Below are 16151 nucleotides of genomic sequence, written 5' to 3' on the forward strand. Positions count from 1 at the left end.
GATCCAATTAACTTTGGAACCACCGGCCGTGGCGGTGGCAATTTTGTCGTCCTCCCATCTCTTCATGCTTTTCTTTTTTTTTTTACCTTCTCGGGGTTCGCCGCTTGTTTGCGAAGCTGCTACGCCACCCTGGTTGGCGCCCGTTTTGTTTGATGCTGGCAACCTCGAAACCCACCAAGCGTAGCAGACAAAAACAAAAAAAAAAGCAAGGGAGTACCGGCGAAAGGAAGGAAGCTTCGCGTAGCCTTTCATAAGAATGCCGAAAAAGGGGAGTCGGAACTGGACCACACTGTTTTACGGTTTGATTCCTACAGCGGTAGGGGTGAACGAACAAATAAAACAAAAGAAACAAAGTGGGCCCAATAAGAAATGCAGCAAACGACTCGTAGAAAACGGCGTTTGTGCTGTTTGCTTGTTTGATATAGCTAGGCCTTGCTGGCGTTGCTTTTTTCACTTGTGTTTAGTGTATGACTGCTACTTCCGAAGCAATGTCCGCCTGTTTCTCCCGCCACTGGGCAGCAGACGACAAACTGGTAAACAGGAAAGAGAGAGAGAGAGAGGTTTCCAAGCTAAACGGGAGAGGTGAACAAACCCCGAACAGATATCCTGTGACCGAATACTTGCGCGGAAGAAGATTTTCATTCCTTCATCAACTTCTATTCTTCGATCGCTCCATCTCAATTCGGAGGCGTTGACCTAATGAAAGGGTGAAGAGCCACTAGTTTACTTACGTGCAAAATTTTAAACGCGTCCGTTGCGTTGAATCAGTGTTTATGGTCGTGGAAGAAAAAAAAAAAGAAAAAAAAATATGGTTACGGGGTTCGGTTGCTGATGCGAACGTGGCAGGATTGAGCCCGACCGTGTAGGTCGCCTTTAAATGAAGCCTGCAGGTGAAACGCCAGAATCCCATGTGCCCGTGCACTATACGTTGTCTGTACATGCACGTTAAAGAACAGCAGATGGTCTGAATTTTCGAAGCGCTCCCCTGTGGCGTCTCGCATAATCACATCGTGCTTTTACGTGAAATTCCAGACAAAATTATTGCATTTTAAACGCGAAACGCCCTTCGCAAAGTAAATTCTATACTTTCAGCCTACGGGTTCAAAACCATTTTTTGTTGGGCTAGACACAAAAAAATATAAAAGAGCGCATCGAGTGCTTTACGCGTGTCGTAAAAACTGCCATGTGAAGATATAATTAACCCTGTCATGCGTAATCAGTATTTGAGATCAAGAAATTTTTTAACAATTCGTATATTTCTAGAAAATAATAAACCAAAGAACGGGCTACACGATACCTCTCAAAGCAGGATAGTTGACAGAACTTTCTTTGAAGAGGGCGGATATCAAACATCTTTCGTTTAAACACACTTTGCGCATGATCGTGCGTATGTTTGTACGTGTGCGTGTATACAGTGCAGAAATGAGATTTCGAAAAACTTGGAGGAGGCGAGATTGAATCCCGCACAGCCCCCCCCCCCCCCCCCGCCCGGCCTAGCTGTTGAAAAGTGATCTCCTTTCCCGCTTTCCTCTGCATCTCCATAGACACAAAGCAAATTGTGTCACATAAAAAGTAATAATATTTCACGGCAACACTCTCTTAATATTTGCAAAACATCCGCATTCTTAGAATCTTTTGCACAAACATTTACCCTGTATCTGAATGTTTCACTGTAAATGTCGTCCAAAGGCGATAATCTTCCGTCTGGAGACAGTGAATAGGCCCTTTATTTCATGTTATGCGCGAGAAAATTGGTGATTCGGATTCGTGAGGGGCTGCGTGTGACATGAGCGCCATCTGGTAGTCATCTTGAAAAACCAAAGGGTGGCATCCGACGTAGCGAGCACGAGGCGTGCGCACGCCATCTCGGAGGCCAGAATTTGTAGAATGCAAGGCCACGGGGGCTACGACGATATAGTGGTGCCATTTCGTCTTAGCAAAGCGTAGGAAACACCAACCTTTTCGTGCATAGCGTTGCAGTGCCAGCGCAGTGTGACAAAACGCTACGTTCCGTAGAATCACTTTTGTATGCCTTTAATAGAAAAACCACGCCACAGAATAAGACGCGTTGTTGTTGTACCTCACATGTGCGCAATATTTGCTTTTCAAACGACAATCCGCATAAATATGAATGCAGGAACCAGATCATTATTGGTGGGCGCTGCGGATGGGGTATAAGTTTAGCCATTTCTGGTGACACACACACACACATATACATACATACATACATACATACATACATACATACATACATACATACATACATACATACATACATACATACATACATACATACATACATACATACATACATACATACATACATACATACATACATACATACAGACAGACAGACAGGCCAATTTGTTTTGCGTTTAAGTATCGCAAGAAAGACTATCGTCTTTGAAAAAAAAGTATGACGAAGCTCACACTAAACCGCCCTTTGCTTGAAACAACACAACTGGGTGATCGTGAATACTAATCTGGTTGCCTCTCGGTAGTTGGGATGAAGGTTCTAGGTTGCTTGTCGGCCATTAGGCTTTCGCTATAGGTGATCATTTCTGCCTCGTTTCTCAGCGTGGAGAGGTTCGAGTAAAGCCACACACACAGCCAGACACGACCCGGATGTCCGAATAGCAGAAACAGAACGTCGAGTTGAATCGAAGCGTCCGCACCTCTCATAGACTTGCGTGAATGTTGTCGTTGGCACAGGCTTTCTACCATCAATTCGGGATCTTCTCGCAGTCGCCGTTGCCTTTCCCGTTACCCGGTATTCTCTCGTTGTAAGCACTCGGGGTGTTTGGCTGTTTTGTTTTGTTTTATTTTATTATTCCTTTTACCCCGTGGCGCGTACACACCATGGGAGATAAGCCAGGAACGCGTAGTAGCGAATGATATATATATGTAGAGACAGAGAGAGAGAGAGAGAGAAAGAGGGAGAGAGAGAGAAGAGACGCAACTTAGCAGTTGTCTTAGTTTTATTTCCAACGGTTTCTACAGGTGATGAGCAGCGTTGGTGTCATTTGACCGTAAACATATATCTCTGCACATACAAGAATGAAACACTACAAATAAGTGATTTCACATACAGTGATGTGCTTTATCATCATGCCACCAAAATTCACCAAGCTTCCATCACACCACCACCATCCACCTTGCTTCCGCCGCCATCCGCCTTGAAAAAGCACATGACAGTACGTAAAATCACTTATTTGTTGTGTTTCATTCTTGTATGCACAAAGATATATGTTTATGATCAAAATAAACCAACGCTGCTCATCACCGGTCGAAACCGTTGAAAACAAAACTAAGACAACCGCTAAGTTGTGTCTGTTCTCTTCTCAAGTACGTTTGGCCGATTGGAAAGACTTCTTCAGTGTATATATATTTATTCTAATAACTTCCCCTATACATTCCTTGGCATTATTGTCTGTTAGATCTCATATATATATATATATATATATATATATATATATATATATATATATATATATATATATATATATATATATATATATATATATATATATATATAATATGATGCAGATGCAAAGCTGGGGTGTGAGCCGCCGTCTCTGGCTCACGTACACTTTCCTTTATGAAAGGGAACACGCGAGCGCGTGGCCTGCGCTATGCGGCGGCTGCCCATGGCTCCATCAACCGACAGTCAAAGAAAGCACGTTGGCTTTTGGCGCCATATATTGACAAATACAACGAGTCTTGGTCGTTGGACAAGCGTGGCGAAATTACGCCCCCGCTGTGGTCTGATAAAGGGTGGTGCCGCCAAAAGCCGCCGCGTGAGGCCGTCACAGTACCGCGCGCGCGTTCGCAAACGCACTGAAGGTAAGACGTGTGTTCGAGGTACTCAAGGTCACAACGCGTGCTCGTTTTAAGATTCAATGAACTGCTATGAGGTAATTCTGTAATTAGTTTAATATTTGTGTCATAATATTGACATCTGAGTGTTACGCTCCAAAACCACGATGTGATTCTGATAGACACTGTAGTGGAGGGCTCGGGAAATTTTGATTACCTGGTGTTTGAACGAGCACTGACATCGTACAGCACACGGGCTTCCACCGTATAGGCTTTGTCCAAATACAATTGCCCTGGCCAGGACCTAACCCCAACCTTTGGTTCAGAAGCCGAGTGCCATAGCCACGGCTTCATAGCAGCGGACTAGAAAAATGTTGCAGGGCCTCCAGTCAAGCACATATTGACTTGGCAGAAGGTGTTATTCATCCTCTGTGTAATGTATTATATATTGTTTTGTGTGCGCTTTCCTTCAGTCCAAAGAACTGGCCAAAACAAGTTGTGTGAACATATCTAGGCGTTGCGCCTCAAGGCGCTGACGCTTATCTGTGGATGTCGTTGAGCATTAAAAAAAAAAAACAGAGAAAAACCCTCCTCCCTATCTCAACATTAGGGAGCTCCGTTAAGTTGACGATATGACACTGCGCTAGTTCATTCACGCGTAACAAAACGCGCAATGAAATGTCGTCACTAGGAGCATATTAGCCTTTAAATACCTCGTAAGCGAAGAAGCGGGGTGGCTTATATGGGAGGCCATATTGCTTGGAAATCGGAGCTGCGGCTTCAGTGACTGCCTTCACGACAGTTACTCGACGCTCTTGAGAGCGCCAAATCACTTCTGACGTCGATGACGCGTGAGAAGAAATTTCCGGGCTGTCGAGGTTGGGAACATACGAGTCAATAGGCCCCGGCAGCGCAGGGCTGAAATCTGCTTTCAGAGACGTCGCGACGCGCTCTAGCGGCAGCTCGTCGTCAGACGTTCACGCGTTTGCGTACGTATACGTAATGGCGCGCATGAGGAGGAGGAGTCATGAAAAAGGCACGAATCAGCAATGGTGTTGGGCTTTCTTGTGCACCATCAACTTAGTCCGTTCGTCTTTAGCAGGATTCGCAAGCTGTTGCGGCAGAACGCTGAATTGCAGAAGCCCACACGGTGGGCTTCTGCAAATCAAGAGGAATAATCGGGCATGGGTTGGGCATGTAGCGCGTAGGCAGGATAACCGCTGGTCGTTAAGGGTAACTGACTGGATTCCCAGAGAAAGCAAGCGGGCTAGGGGTAGACGGAAAGTTAGGTGGGCAGATGAGATTAAGAAATTTGAGGGTATAAAGTGGCAGTAGCAAATACAGGACTGAGTTGACTGGCGGAACATAAGAGAGGCCTTTGTCCTGCAGTTGACGTAATCAAGCTGATGATGATGATGACACGTTGGGGGCCGGGCCTAAGCTTGTACATCGATTCTCTTACGACTGTGCATACTTAGGGTGGTGCATCAATTCTTTTATCCATATGGGGTCCCGAAGTTCTAAATTTAATGAGCAGAAAACCTCGATTTCTTTTTCTTTCCTTTTTTTTTTCGAGAAAGTCGCGTGGTTTGGTATGAACCAGCAGACCATGCGTGCAGACAGGATCCATACATACGACACGAAGTGTTTCTGATAAACGTATTGATATTCATGCTATTTCAAAGTGAGTTTTTTTTTCGAAGTTTGTACTCGTCCCTAGAAAGTTAAATCAAATGGGCGAGTCTGATCGTCACTTCTTTTTTGCATTTTCTTACGTCTGTTGTCTGTGTTTCTTTTTTTGATAATCTCGGGGATGTGATCTGGGTGGTGCTAGGCTGAAGTATTAAGACAGCGTAGTCCATAAGTGTTTACGCGTTGAACTTTTCTTCGATATTCTGTTTGGCATCCTTACGAAAGCCGCTATCTTAGCTAAACAAAATGATCTTGCAGGGTCTACTGATAAGTCCTCTTCCCCCGTGGTCTTCCACGTCATCTATAGTGCGTCAAGACTTCGAGACTCTTGAACACACATTAACTCGACTTCAGGGGTTTCTTGATTTTTTTGATCGCTTCTTGATTTTTGATCACTTGCTCTGAACGAGTTGCAATATTTCGCGATGTGCATTAGCGAAGAGATATACGGAGACAGTGTCCCATGCTACAAGAAAAAGAAGTAATAAATGAAAACGCCCTCAGTAATTTTACGAAACTGAGTTGTCGAGAAGATTGTTATGAAGAACGCGTCTACCCCCAAAGAGTGTTGCATTAGTCTCTTAATTTTTTAATGTTGCATATCGTCTGTGGCATGGTTGGCGCAAGAATATTTTGTTACAGGGAAGGGTAGGCGTTATAGTCACAACAAATTGATTTCATTCGGGCGGGGAGGGTGATATCGGGCAAGAGGGTGATATATTTCTGAAGGGGGGGGGGGGTGACTTTGCTCTCGCCACAGTCGTTCCTTGGTGTTTTTGCACTATGAAACAACTGTTTTGTTGCCTTGCCTGCTATTATTTCTTGGTTATGATAGCTCAGGAACTTTATACGTTAGTCATTCTTTCAGTGTTTTTTTTATTTTCGTTTTGATTCACCGTGCGATGTATACCTAATTTTACATTCTCATCTCCCTGCCGTACCGTCGTCATTCACCATTCTTTCCGCTCCCCTGTCATGCTTCTTCAGTGGAGAGTAGCAGGCCAGAACAAACTGTAGCTCAGGCCGACCTCTGCCTTTCTGCGAACGAATTCTCTCTCTTCTATGTTTGTATGTGCCGCCATTCCGTAAATAGCGCACAATGGAGGCTAGCGTAACTTCAGGCAGTAGCTGCATTTTCATGAAAAAATGGTTAGCTGTTTTTAAGACGGGTGACAGAAACACACTGCTCGCTTAAAGCTTAGTAACGTGTTTTGTAGGGTGCAGATGAAAAAACCGTGGTATAGTGAGACAGCTACTATGTCATCTATGTCAGATGTCGTATCACTTGCTTGTACATAGTTTCAGACTATCAGTTTCATCCCTCGATGCATGCTACCCGCAAGGGTCTATATGTCCGTGATGGTAGACCACATAAAAGTTAGGTAATGCGTGGAGATCCGCGTTTTCATAACCTAACTTCTTGGCCATCCCTTCCACAGCTTCGCGCGCTCTGCATGAAACGAATATAATCGAACCACTGTGTGAGGCACCGTCACTTTAACATCTCTGCTATAGTGACGTCTAACAGTAATCATAGACGTGCGCTTGCCGAAAAGTATTTCAAAGGCGCTCAAAGCTCAGCGAAAAATGAATATCGGTCACTGAATTTGGTAAGCCCGGACTTGTCACACCCAAAAGTTTTTTTTTTTTTTGAAGACAGCCGCGCTTTTCCCGCGAATGATTGTCGATGGGAATTGGTTGCTTACGTAATCACTCAATTGCATAGGAGCAAGCTCCTATGCAATTGCAATCGAAAATCTGAGATTGCAATCGAAAATCTCCAGATTTTATGTTAGGTTGTGTTGTATGTCTTATTTATTTTTTGTTGATTTTTGAATTTTTGACTGTTTTACTCTTGTACATGCTTTATTTCTATTGATTGTGGGAACAAGGTAATAGACCGCTTTTAGTTTTCTATCCATTCACTGTATGTGAACATGTCTATGTATTGCCTGTCATAGAGCGCTTTGCTCTTCCTGATTGGGCAGGAGGGTCAAAGTGTACTCAAACAGAGAATACTTAGACACGCCCCTTTGTCAGAATTGAGTCTGCACTATCATGACTAATGTTTTAAAGAGTCACACCTCCCAAGTAATCTTTAAGAGAGTATAATTACCTCTAAAGATACTCTTAATCAGGTTCTGCTTTAATGCCGGCTATGTCCAGAAAGCACTTCTGAAATTGCCCTGTTTCCTGTCTATACCTAGCACCTTAAGCACGACCTAATTAAGAGTGTTGTGAAGGTGTGAATATAAAGGGAGTTACCTGCCCAAGGTTGAAAAATGGCTCTCTTTTGTTGTTGGTGTGAAGGGACACAAGATCACGCAAGCCGGAAAAAATGCTGTGTAACCATCCAATTGGGCTTTAACCTTTGTATCATAGGTGCTGACCGTGACTAAAGGGTGGTTGTCATGGGCTGCGCCCTCTCAATGTAGGGAGAGCCAAACAAGAATAGACGTTCTTTATCTTCTCTTGTTTTTTTAACGTTTTTTCATACCTCGTTTTTCAGTTCTTGATGATGTGTTTACATAGTTTCGTTTCGTTTATTTCATGTTCTGTTTCGTTTCTTTGTTTTCTTTTCTTTTCTTTACGCGCACTTTGGTGCTGCTCGTGAAATGTGCCGCACAAGATGTCGGAGGCTGACCCTCAAGAGAGGCGAGAGCAGCGGGGCCGAGTGGCGGAGCTTCGACCACGGCCGTCCGGAGTCCGACGAGGAGAACGAACACGACGGTGATCCAGCGGTCGAGGAGAGACCTGAAGAAGTCGACCCAGGGTTCGTCTCTCACGCAAAGCTTACTTTTTTAACGATTCTAACCTCGATAAGCAACCTGAAATGCTTTCGGCCGCCGTAGTCGGCTACCTTCGTGCGACCTCGAGCCGCGCATAGGAGCCACCTGGGAAATTTGACTGCTTCCGCTGACGCAGCTTTATATGTTTCCTTTTATCGTGCGCTTGGGTCACTGGTTTCGGTACGATAAGCGGAGAGTCTCAGCAAAGTTCCCAAAGGGTTTGGGAATCAGAGATGCGACAAGTCGAACATTTCAGGTCGGAACGACAAACCATTATTTTCAAACGTTCCCAGTTTCGATAGCGCGGAGATAAAATACCTTCTCTTTTCACGGAAACCAGCAGGCAGGACTCCGTTACAAGGGCGCAGGGAAGGCGCATTGAGGTTCTGTCAGTCGAACGCTATAATGCCTTGAAGGAGCGTGAGGAACTGAGAGGATACGGGTACAACCTTTTAGCGTACTCGCAATGAGTGTACAGACTAATTTGAACAGAGAAGATTGCTTAATTATATAACTTTAGGTCTAGAAGTGTGTAGCTCGGATTTTTTTTCAGTCTTATCACGAAAACGATTTCTCAAAACTTTAAGAAAGATGCAAAAGAAGTGACGTTGAAGTTGTATGCGACGAATACGATGCCTGCAATGGAAATGCCTCGCAGTACGATGTAAAGGAATAAAAGGAAAAGAAGTTTTTTTCTGTCTCCACTTGGTCACCTCGAGGTGGACTCGATTACCTCGATGCTGCCGGAAACGACGACTTGAACGTTCTATTCTGGACATTGTCACAATCCGTCATATTGTCAAATTTCGCCATTACTGTGCTCCCATAGGTCCAGGGTGCTGCTGAGGCCTCTCCTATTGCTTTAAAGTACTGTCACTACGAAATCTTGTGACATGGCGGAGTTATGGCGTGTCCAGATGATGACCCATATCCTCGTAGCCGGGAGACGCAGTGTGGTATCTCGGTAGAACCAGTGTGAATACGCTCGGGCAAAAAGTGGCGGACCGGTCGTCAGTTTCCTGACGTCACCCATTTGGTACTCTTCGCCGCATTTGTGCCTCGTGAACACACAGTTACGTCATCACACACTGGTTTTATACCTTCTTAGCGCGAGTTCTTTAAACCTTCTTCGGAATTTTTCGTCGTGGAATTACAAACGTTAGTCAGTCTGAAGAAATCGATCCAATAGACCAGACCGGTGCGGGCCACTCTAACATCGGGACAGAAAGGCCGAGACTCTTTGCCGCTTCGCGGACCCTCTAGACAGCTCACAGCCGATCACCTGTCTATACAGTCCTTCAGGTTCCTATGTTAGTACTCCACGGGGGCAGCGCAGCACTGCTCTAGTGCAGAAGGTTCTCGAGGAAGACCAGTAAAATCGAGAATCTCGTCTTCGTGTCACCTTGGGCGAATGCGTATGTGACTCTACGTATCGTTCATAAGTTGTAATGTACCGCAGTATCCATGTACAGTGTCAATTTTCTATGAAAGCGAACACGGCGACGCGTGGCCTTCGCGCTCCGGCGGCTGCTGGCAGCGCGTTCAAGCGGGAGCGATAGCAATTACAGTCTCTTTTCGCGTCATCTCGCGGCGAGCAAAACAACCATTCGTTGCTGATATATAACGGCAAGCTTGGAACCCCTCCCCCTTCGAAGTGATCGCCAGATCTCGCGTAATCGCCTTGAAGCGGTAGGGTGGTCGCAATCTTGCCGCTGGTTTTATATCGGCAACGAGTGGTTGTTTTGTTCGCCGCGAGATGACGCGAAAAGAGACTGTGGTTGCTAACGCTCCCGCTTGAACGCGCTGCCAGCAGCCGTCGGAGCGCGAAGGCCACTGTTGTGACCGGCGCCAGAGCGGAAGAGGGAGCGGCGCTCCTTTAATCTTCAAACAAGTAACCGAACGACCGGCTGCCTACCGTTAGGACCGGCGCCAGGTCTGACAATGGATCGGCGTTCCTTTTGATGTTCCTTTTTTAGTCGCCAAACGGGCTGGCGGCCTGTGTCCGCCATGTATTGTTCCCCCCTGGCCGGAGGGTGCGGCGTCTTGCCGCCACGACACCGTGAGCAGTTCGGGAGACCACAAGTGCCGCTTCTTCTTTGGAAGATGACGGCGGCGGCGGCGGCCGGAAATCGTCCCGCTAATTGAACGAGTCGTTCGGCGACCATTTGAAGCTTGTTTACGGCGGCCCTTTCGATGGATGCAGTCATCAACTTCAGACCCCTCGCCCAGCGACACCCCTTGACGAGGAGGAGCCACGTTCGTGCCACATGGCCGTGCAGTGACCACGCTTCAATTTTGAACGTTCACGTGGACCGTGCGTGCTCGTCACCCTCGCGGGTAATGTGTGATCCGTGGTTGGACGGTGCCCTCTGTACGCGGTCCCCGATCTAGGGATCTGGGGAAGACAGACCCTTTATAATGAGCCCCCACGGCTCATTCGTGTGTGCTTTTTTTTTCGAGAGCAGAACCGAGCAGAACCATGTAGAACCAAGCACCATGTAGCGCTATGTTAGGAGACATGTAGAGGCCTGCCACGTTTGAGAGCTCACCGTGTAGGGAGTTCGCAATGTACATATTGTAAATAAACCCTCTTCAAGTCTCTCTTCCTCCTGCCTCGACAACTTCATCCCGGACCTCCGGTGTCTGGAAACCCCGGTCGCAACAACTGGTTGGCAGCGGTGGGATACGAGTCTGCGACGGAGAGCGACATGTACCGGAGGCCAGCCGAAAGCCCTGGAACTCGGCGGGATCGAAGCAGCGTACCACCACCGCACGTAATGGGGTGAGTGCCTGGCTTTGTGCTTGAGATATATCGAGTCTTTTAGCCTAAATTCGTTAAAAGATAGATATAACCAACAACTGCCTGGCCACTGTGGTTGTTATCTCAGCACAAGGCAGCACTGGATGATTATCTGAGCAAGTACGCTAAAGCAGGAAAGCTTAGATGATTCAATAGGAACAAGGGGTAATGTTTCGAAATTTCTAAGGGTACGTTGCGGGTTAAATTTTAGGATGTTGTAAAAAGCAGGAGTGAAAAATTAACAAGAAAAAGTAGAGAGGGATGTTGGCCACGTAGTGCTACTTGGGTGCTTAAGCTTGTGGTCTCCGCTGTGAGATTTGCCAGGCTTCAATTTCTCTAGACCCAGAATTGAAGCGCTGGTGGGTTTGTGTTTTGTCACAGCTGAGCCAAAGCAAAGTAGTCGCCATGGATCTTACGAGATTGACGAGAGAGAACCTGCTGAACCTGTGTTGGGATCTGGAGCTAGATTTTAATGATGATATGCCTGCTTCTAAACTCCGCGAAGTGATTCTCGAAAGCAATAGTGACAATGAGGAAATCGAGCACTTCGGGAATATGTACTTATTGGACCAGGAGGAGGAAGTACAAAGGGCGCAAAGAAAGGAAAGAGGGCGCCAGGAGGAATTGGAAGCTGAGCGCAGGCATGAAGAACATATAAAAAGGATGCAGGAATTAGATGAAGAGATAGAAAGGCTTAATTGTGAATTGGTGGCATTGCAGCAGAGTGGTCAATCCATAGATGTAGCGCACGAACGGTGCGATGTAGCGGCGGTGCCGTTTAAGACCGAAGCGAAGGCAACAGGTCAGACATCTGTAGATGTAGCGCACGAACGGTGCGATGTAGCGGCGGTGCCGTTTAAGACCGAAGCGAAGGCTACAGGTCAGACATCTGTAGATGAAGTGCACGAACGGTGCGACGTAGCGGCGGTGCCGATTAAGGCCGAAGAGAGGGCTACAGGTCAGAAATTTACAGATGTACCGCACGAACGGTGCGTTTCAGCAGCGGTGCCGTTTAGGGCCGAAGAGAGTGCTGCGGGTCTGATATCTGTAGATATAGCGGCGGTGCCGTTTGAGGCCAAAGAGAAGGCTAGTGCCTGTAAGGGAATGGAACAGGTTTTAACCCATTCTGAGGGAAAAGAGCTCGCGGTCACAGCAGGGTGTGAGGGTTCCGTGGTGGGGGAAACGAAGTTAAGATTAACAGAGTGTTCCATCGAACCTTGCAGCCCTGTAGACCATGTTGATGAGCGTCAGAGGCGGACGAAAGGCTCCAGGTTTGGCACCAAGGAATGTGCCAAACGGAGAAAGCGTCCGAAAAACAGAAGCGCGGCAAGGCTCGCGATCAGCGCGGCGCGTTTGACGAGGACCTTCAAACGGCGTGGCGGATTTGCGAGAAAAGGCCCGTTGTCTTCTCTGACTGGCTTAAATCGCAGGCGTCTGAGCGGCCGGAGAGTAAGGAACAGAAGTGCGCAATCTACGCGGCCGCGGTCTTACGATGAACTGATAGGCAATCATCAGGACTGGGCGCGCGAGATGGCGGAGGAGCATATCGGTGATGAAGAACGTCAGAGTAGGACGAAAGGCTCCCAGGTCCGCACAAAGAAGCGTGCACAGGGGAGAAAGCGTCCGAAGGGCAACAATAAGGCAAAGCTCGAGATGAGCACAACGCGTTTGAGTAAGGGTTTCAAACGGCGTGGTAAAATCGCGAGAAAAGTGCCGTTGTCATCTCTGACGGGTCTGTATCGTGTGCGTCCGAACCGCCGGAAAAGAAAAGCGCATCGTACGCGGCAGTGTTTGAAGGAGAGATTGCTAGGCAATTATCCAGACAGTCCGCGCGAAAAATCAGATGAGCATGTGGGTGCTGGTGAGCATCAGAGATGGGCGAAAGGCTCCGTAGACGGCACCAAGAGACGTGCAAAACGGAGAAAGCGCCGTAAAAACAGGCAGGCAGAAATCGCGACGCGTTTGAGGAATGTATTCAAATGGCGGAGCGAAATTTCAAGAAAGTTGCCGTATCGCAAGCGTCCAAGCGGCCAGAGAACAAAGAAAAGAGAAGCGCATGGTGTGCGTAAGTGGTCGAAGGGCAAGAGACCCTTCCGTTGTTCTCGCGGTGCATTGGACGGGGTGCGGGGCAAAAGAGTCGGTGGTTTTCGAGGGGCAGGAAGCGACAGCAAGTCGGCTTCGAGGAACGTCGCGGGGTTCGGTAGCAGGGCGATTGACGCGTGTTGTAGACCCCGTTTCTCGAGAAAATCGTTCCGGGCGCGACCACCGCGAGTTCGACTCAGAGTTGTTGCGAACAGCTGTTAGCCTCTCGGAAAACGTCGACTCGGGACTGTTGAAAGGAACATTTTGTTTGTTTTTGTGATTTTGTAAATAACTCGTTTGTACCTTGTTTTCGTTAGCGCTCTATCATTTTGGTAGCCTATATACGTTGTATAGATCTATTGGAAGGATAGTGACACGCATTAGAGCGTACAGAATTAGGCGTTTGTCATCGGCACCGGAGTTGGTTTGTATGCGTCCGAGCCGCCGGACAAAACGAAAAAAAAAAAAAAAAAGCACGTTGGGTAGAAAGGCAGACCCTTTCGTCGCTCTATCGACGGCATGTTTGATGGACTGCGGGAGTGCGAGGTACTCAGCGAGAGTAAGAACGCAGGTTGTCAGCGCAGAGCTTTGCGGGGGTCGGAGGCGAAGCGAATGGGTTTTGCCATTGTTCCATTTCCCGTTCGCCTAGAAAGACCCACAGGACGCGACACCGCGCGTTAGTCCCAAAAAGGAGTAGACATCCGTGAGCTTTTGACGATGGTCATTAGTGGATTTATTTTGTTTTGAAATTTGCTTTTGACTGTTTAAGTTGTTTTGGATTTTAATGTGTTTTTTAAGAATCTCGTCTACCAAATAGTGTTTAGGTAACACAATTTTGGTTTTGTTCATTTCTTGGGCGTTGTACGTTTAGCTAAGGTAAGCGTTGTGCGATTGCATAAACGACACGCATAGGAGCCTGCGTCATGGTAGATACGTGTAAATGAGCAGGAGCAACGTTATGAACTAATTATGACTGAGCGTAGAGACGCAAAGTTATTGCTTGCGAGATTTTTCAGGATTCATGCGAAACTTTTTTTGTTGTTCATTTAATGTTTTGTTCGCATGTGTCCGGTGTGTAAGAAAAGCTAGCTCGTGAGTTTATATGTATGCTTTGTGAAAGTGGCAACAGCAAGGGAACGATTAGGTGGTATCTCATCCAGGCAGGAGCACTGTGATGTGCGTTTGCGGATATATAAAAAAGATGTTCCTAATGCAGGTGCAGCACGGCAGTCATGCTTTCGTCTTCTCAAAAGGAATTGACGACTGGCTTTGGCGGCACTAAATTTCGGGAACTAAAAGATAGCGTGAAGTAAAATGCTTTATTTTATGAGTATGATACCTGGTGGGTTACGGCGGATTGCTCACGCAAGCACTCGGGTATGCCACGGTGAGCGCATCACTTGACAGTTAGTTTTCTTGAAAGCAGTTTGATGGGAAGATTATTATCGGATCGGGATTAGGAGTTTTGGTGAAACCTCAGAGAAACGTCCCGATTGCTGCTTTGTGTTTGGTAATACCGCTTAAGTAAGGCTGCTTTTGGATAATTTGTCGGACTCGACGTGTCTCAGTGCGGGCAGGGTGCTCTCCCGTGCCTGTGGTGGTGTGTATGAATGCTTTTCCCAGAGGGGAGCCACAAGGAGCGAGAGGGAAAGAGTCCTTGGCTGAGCGTCATCAGCAGTGGCCTGGAAGACAGCACTACACAGCGACACTTCGGGCAACCTGTGCAGCTGGTCACCCTCAGGTCGCTTCTCCCGCCGGCGGACGAGCTGTTGTGACCGGCGCCAGAGCGGAAGAGGGAGCGGCGCTCCTTTAATCTTCAAACAAGTAACCGAACGACCGGCTGCCTACCGTTAGGACCGGCGCCAGGTCTGACAATGGATCGGCGTTCCTTTTGATGTTCCTTTTTTAGTCGCCAAACGGGCTGGCGGCCTGTGTCCGCCATGTATTGTTCCCCCCTGGCCGGAGGGTGCGGCGTCTTGCCGCCACGACACCGTGAGCAGTTCGGGAGACCACAAGTGCCGCTTCTTCTTTGGAAGATGACGGCGGCGGCGGCGGCCGGAAATCGTCCCGCTAATTGAACGAGTCGTTCGGCGACCATTTGAAGCTTGTTTACGGCGGCCCTTTCGATGGATGCAGTCATCAACTTCAGACCCCTCGCCCAGCGACACCCCTTGACGAGGAGGAGCCACGTTCGTGCCACATGGCCGTGCAGTGACCACGCTTCAATTTTGAACGTTCACGTGGACCGTGCGTGCTCGTCACCCTCGCGGGTAATGTGTGATCCGTGGTTGGACGGTGCCCTCTGTACGCGGTCCCCGATCTAGGGATCTGGGGAAGACAGACCCTTTATAATGAGCCCCCACGGCTCATTCGTGTGTGCTTTTTTTTTCGAGAGCAGAACCGAGCAGAACCATGTAGAACCAAGCACCATGTAGCGCTATGTTAGGAGACATGTAGAGGCCTGCCACGTTTGAGAGCTCACCGTGTAGGGAGTTCGCAATGTACATATTGTAAATAAACCCTCTTCAAGTCTCTCTTCCTCCTGCCTCGACAACTTCATCCCGGACCTCCGGTGTCTGGAAACCCCGGTCGCAACACCACGTGCTCCCGTGTTCCCGTTTCATAAAATAGACGCTGTACGCATATGTGGTCAGGTGATGCCACAACACGTGATATTTGATAGAATTCCACTTTTAAGTGTGCTTCTTTTACACTCCGCATAAACTTTGCTGAATGGGGTGGGAGAGCAAACGGGTGGGGAGAGGGGGGCGGAGCGGGTCAAAGTTTCAGTGGGGCACCGATTACTCTCGACCGGTTGAGCTGCCCTATGTCTACCTCGTTTGTACATTCGTTGGTATCCATACCGCCGTACTCAGAGGTTATCTGTGTCTACCTACGTATTACGCGAGCCAGGTATGGTTAACAAACTACTAGTGGCTAATTAGAAGACAAATGCGGAAATAACTGGGCAA

The 16151-nt window shown here is 47.6% G+C and overlaps 1 protein-coding gene across 8 annotated transcripts in view; it reads left to right on the plus strand.

The window, feature by feature from the left end:
• The window catches only part of LOC119179235 (BAI1-associated protein 3-like), a 558733-nt gene that overhangs the window by 144192 nt on the left and 398390 nt on the right, over nt 1–16151 (plus strand). For 7 of the 8 annotated variants that reach the window (XM_075869128.1, XM_075869129.1, XM_075869131.1 and 4 more), the window contains exon 2: nt 8138–8281. The exons of the other annotated variant lie outside the window; for it this stretch is intronic. In XM_075869128.1, the coding sequence (XP_075725243.1) occupies nt 8138–8281 (144 nt within the window). The remainder of the gene's footprint in view (nt 1–8137; nt 8282–16151) is intronic. 8 annotated transcript variants of the gene reach the window in all.

This window comes from Rhipicephalus microplus, chromosome 7 (assembly GCF_043290135.1).
Source record: "Rhipicephalus microplus isolate Deutch F79 chromosome 7, USDA_Rmic, whole genome shotgun sequence".
Taxonomy (NCBI): domain Eukaryota; kingdom Metazoa; phylum Arthropoda; class Arachnida; order Ixodida; family Ixodidae; genus Rhipicephalus; species Rhipicephalus microplus.